The following is a 4,536-nucleotide window of genomic DNA, read 5'->3' as shown; positions in this document are numbered from 1 at the left end:
TGTGTTTTCTCTCCTCTTTGGATCTGGATACTTTGAGCTAATTTGGAAGTGTCCGTTTGGTTGCCCACAAAATGATGCTCAAGGGTCTAAAGATGCATAAATTAGGGAGCCCCACAATGGCAGAGGACGGTCATTGTACCTCTTCTCTTTATGCGCTCTTGTCGTGGGACCCAAGAGCTTTTTTTTTTTTTTTAACACTTTAGATGATGGAGCAAGCGAGGGGCTGGTAGGGGGAAGAGGATGAGGAGAGCCAGGCACCCCCCCCCCCGCCCCAAACTTAACAACACGTTCCCCCCTGCCCCAGTGACCCCGGACTCGGCTACGAAGTCACTTTCAGGGAGAAAAAAAAAAAAAAAAAAAACGCGAGTCTAGACGGGGACAAGTGCGGTGTCCTCTACGTCCAGCCGCGCCGCGGGCCTCCGAGTTTGCGTGATCGCGTAAGGATGGAGAGGAGGCAAAGGGGGTGACGGTTCCCAGAAACGCTCAACGACCCCCCGTTTTTTTTTTAATATATATATGGATTTTTTGCCTCCATGATGGGGAGGGGTGTGGGGGCGAGAGAAAAAAATGTCAATGACCATTGTTTGCTCGTTTGGGATGTTGCTCCGCCCCCCGAGTCTGTCGTAAACCTGGCGCCGGACTAAAATAAACCCCAGATCCCGCAGCGCCGGGGGGCTCGCCGCGCCCGCGCCCGCCGACTCCGCGCCACAGGCGCCGCTGCTGCTGCCGCCGCCGCCGCCGCGGCGAGGAGCGAGCGGCCGCCGCGTCCCGCCCCGGGCGCCCCTCGCTGGCCGCCCGCCGAGCCATGTCGTTGAGCCCCAAGCACACGACGCCCTTCTCCGTGTCCGACATCCTGAGCCCCATCGAGGAGACCTACAAGAAGTTCGGCGGCGCCATGGACGGCGCGCCGCCCGGCCTGGGGGCGCCCCTGGGGGCCGCGGCCGCCGCCGCCGCCGCCTACCGCGCGCCGCCGCCCGGCCCCTCCTCGCAGGCGGCGGCCGTGGCGGGCATGCAGCCGCCTCACGCCATGGCGGGCCACAACGCGGCGGCCGCGGCGGCGGCGGCGGCGGCAGCTGCGGCCGCGGCGGCCGCCACCTACCACATGCCGCCCGGCGTCTCGCAGTTCCCTCACGGCGCCATGGGCGGCTACTGCAACGGCGGCCTGGGCAACATGAGCGAGCTGCCCGCCTACTCGGACGGCATGCGGGGCGGCGCGGCCGCCGCGGCCAGCGGCTGGTACGGCGCCAACCCGGACCCGCGCTACTCGTCAAGTGAGCGGGGCCAGGCGCGCGGGACTGCGGGCAGGCGGGCGGCGCGGGTGTTTCCCGCCACAGCCCGGGACGCGAGGGTGCAGGAGCCCTGGTCCCGGGCGCGCGCGGGTAGGCGGTCCTGGGCTCCGGGCCGGCGCGCGCGGTGGTGAGGGTGGTGAGGGTGGTCCTGGGGTCCCTGGGCGTGAGCTGGCTGTGTCCGGGACGCGCGGGGATCCCGCAGAGGGTCCGGGCTTCGGGGTGCGGGGTGGGGTGGGGGTGGGCGTCGCGGCAGCCCCGCGGGCCGGCCCGCAGCTCACCGCTCGCCTCCTCCCCCAGTCTCCAGGTTCATGGGGCCGTCGGCGGGCGTGAACGTGGCCGGCATGGGGTCGCTGACGGGCATCGCGGACGCCGCCAAGTCGCTGGCGCCGCTGCACGCGGCTGCAGCGGTGGCGGCGGCGGCAGCGCCGCGCAGGAAGCGCCGCGTGCTCTTCTCGCAGGCGCAGGTGTACGAGCTGGAGCGGCGCTTCAAGCAGCAGAAGTACCTGTCGGCGCCCGAGCGCGAGCACCTGGCCAGCATGATCCACCTGACGCCCACGCAGGTCAAGATCTGGTTCCAGAACCACCGCTACAAGATGAAGCGGCAGGCCAAGGACAAGGCGGCGCAGCAGCTGCAGCAGGAGGGCGGCCTGGGTCCCCCGCCGCCGCCGCCGCCGTCGCCGCGCCGCGTGGCCGTGCCCGTGCTGGTGAAGGACGGCAAGCCGTGCCAGAACGGCGCGGGCACCCCGACGCCCGGCCAGTCCGGCCCGCAGCCGCCCGCCGCGACGCCGGCGCCCGAGCTCGAGGAGCTGTCCCCTAGCCCGCCCACGCTGCACGGCCCCGGGGGCGGCCTGGCGGCCCTGGACGCGGCCGCGGGGGACTACGGCGGCGGCGGCGTGCTGGGCGCCAACCTGCTCTATGGCAGGACGTGGTGACGGCGCGGGCCCGCAGGGTGCACGGACGGACGGGCCGAGTGCGGGGTAGGGGAGGGAATGCGCGGAGGAAGCCGAGCCTGCGCTGCGTGCGGCGGGCGCGGACCGGCAGGTGCACGGACGCGGGCAAGGCTCCGGGGCGCTTTGCAGGGGGAGGGGGCGAGAGGCCGAGCGAAGCTGGAGGGGCATCGGGCCCCGATGTCCTCCTTCCAGAAGTTCCCAAAGGAGGCCCTGAGCTGGCTGGGCCCGCCGTCACGTTCCTAACCAAAGCTCCCAAGAGTTGGACACGTTGGAAACTTTGTCGGTGTTTGTATCCCTTTAAAGAAAACAAAGCAAAACAAACTATCAACCCAGCTTTAACGCGGAGTCCTCTCCGAAGTGGAATTTTATCTCGGGAGATTAATAACCGAAAGACCCCCGGCCCCGCCTCCGCAAGTGCAATTGCTTTCTTGTTTGCGTGAAAGTCCATTGAATCGCAGCCCAAAGTCGGCGCGCGCAGAGCCAAGTGAGTGCGGGGCGTTTGCTGCCTTTCGAGTCCCGGAGCGAAGGCATGAAACTCAAACAAACTATGGACTGTGTGGATCGAGATAGCTTTTAAAGTCGATGCTGATTTCCGAATGTGTTGGTTATTATTTGGCAAATGAATGTTTGTGTATTAACCTACAAGAAGATTTTACCCCTAAGATGCAGCTCGCCACAAGGAAAGAAAAAAAAAGGAGTTGTAATGACTTTTTATATGGAATCTAGCCCCCCTCCCCAATCCACTGACAAAATAAATGCTCCCCGTCTTTCTGTTGATATGGTATTCACTCTCTCTGAGGTATTTTCTTGTCTGGATCTGAATACCTTGATGAAGTGCTAGAACAAGCAATTGAAATGGCTAAAATCGACATCAACTAATCTGTCTTTCAAAGCATACCAAGGAGAAAGAATGAGGTGACTTACTGAATTGTAATCAAGATGTAAAGAATAAAAATATTTATAATTTTTCCATCATGTCTAGGATTTAATAGGAGTTGCACCGATTTTGTTGGTGTTTTATTGTACAGAAAATGTATTTACTCTTTAATATGCCGATTTATATTTCCTATGTTTGAAATGGATATTTAAATATAACTTAAAAGAACCTTAAGTACTTTTTTCTAAAAGTCAAGTGGTCATTTCTTTACTGTATAGAGTTCTGTGCCTTTCGTGGTTTTTTTTGTTTTGTTTTGTTTTTTTACACTAGTTGGCTTGATGTGACAACACAACTCGATTTAGTCATTTAAATAACCGACATTGGAGTAGAATTACTGAAAACAGCTGAGGAATGTGAGCTTATACAATTAATGCAAATCCAGTAACGTGGACACAGTGAAGTTTTAGAACTACAGTTTGGGGTTGAAAATTTTATTTCACTTCCCTAAGCAGTTTTCTGAATGCAAAGTGCATCCATAGGAAGGTGTTTTGGAAGTTAAACCTGCACTTTCTCTGAACTGTATTTTGTATAATAAACTTAAAAAAAAAACTCACTTTTTCACAGAGTGTGGAAAAAGAGTGTGAATGCATTTTTGAACGATGAGATTTAATTTGAAAACCATTTTACACAAAGAGAAGTAACCTGAGCAAATTCATATAAAAATGGTGCACTACATCTCAACTCATGCTGTACTTTAGAAATGGCAACCATACTAGGAAAAATTTCAAAGTATGCCAGATTTCAAAATGCTCTAACACCAAATGTCAAATTACTTGTTTAGATAAGTTGCATACCACCATAATTGTACCAGAATTCTGAATTTTCATTTCTAGAAAGGTGGTGTAAACATCCACATGGTTTACAGTAATGTTTTTACAGCCCAGTACCTACAAAAACGATAGCTTATGATCTAGAGGCTCCATGTAGCATATTTTTTAGAAAATAAAAAATTCATGGATAGCTTTTCCTTGGTAATCATTTCCAGAACACGGAATCCTTTAGTTTGATGAAATTAACTATCAAAAATAATAGCATCATCAGGAAGAAACACCTTTTTATACAATATTTTTGAAGGTGTATTTGGTGTAGACTCGTCTTTTTCTTTTCAGCATCGCTGTAAGTAGTGTACAATCCCAGCCAGAAGTAATTGATGCAGAGTTAGCATTCTATACCCACTTACTGAGTTTATGCGTGCACATCCTGAAATTCGGAATAGGTCTGAATCCTGAAGCATTAAAATAAAGGTTTTTATTATAAAATTCCACCTTCCGACTAATGCAAAGCGAGAGCTTTTTTCTTTTGCAGTCAGTGCTCTGCAGATCTTTTATAAAAACACAAACGGCCGGACTAGGTGAAACTC

The 4,536-nt window shown here is 55.1% G+C and overlaps 1 protein-coding gene across 1 annotated transcript; it reads left to right on the top strand.

Moving 5' to 3' along the window:
• The first annotated feature begins 805 nt into the window (after positions 1 to 805).
• On the top strand, positions 806 to 3,216 carry NKX2-4 (NK2 homeobox 4). Its single transcript, XM_051845320.3, has 2 exons — positions 806 to 1,271; positions 1,587 to 3,216. Exons 1-2 carry the CDS (start codon positions 806 to 808, stop codon positions 2,219 to 2,221), a joined length of 1,101 nt encoding a protein of 366 aa, XP_051701280.2. The 3' UTR covers positions 2,222 to 3,216.
• Positions 3,217 to 4,536: the final 1,320 nt, after the last annotated feature.

Source organism: Oryctolagus cuniculus, chromosome 11, assembly GCF_051225735.1.
Source record: "Oryctolagus cuniculus isolate XC-2025 breed Fujian yellow rabbit chromosome 11, ASM5122573v1, whole genome shotgun sequence".
Taxonomy (NCBI): Eukaryota; Metazoa; Chordata; class Mammalia; order Lagomorpha; family Leporidae; genus Oryctolagus; species Oryctolagus cuniculus.
Note: the sequence above shows the minus strand (reverse complement) of the source record. Positions and strands in the feature narration are given on the sequence as shown.

Bases quoted from the DNA above. Each gene is read 5' to 3' on its own strand.
- NKX2-4 (XM_051845320.3), top strand. From the start codon at position 806: ATGTCGTTGAGCCCCAAGCACACGACGCCCTTCTCCGTGTCCGACATC. The intron at 1,272-1,586 runs GTGAGCGGGGCC...CTCCTCCCCCAG, and splicing joins GGACCCGCGCTACTCGTCAA to TCTCCAGGTTCATGGGGCCG.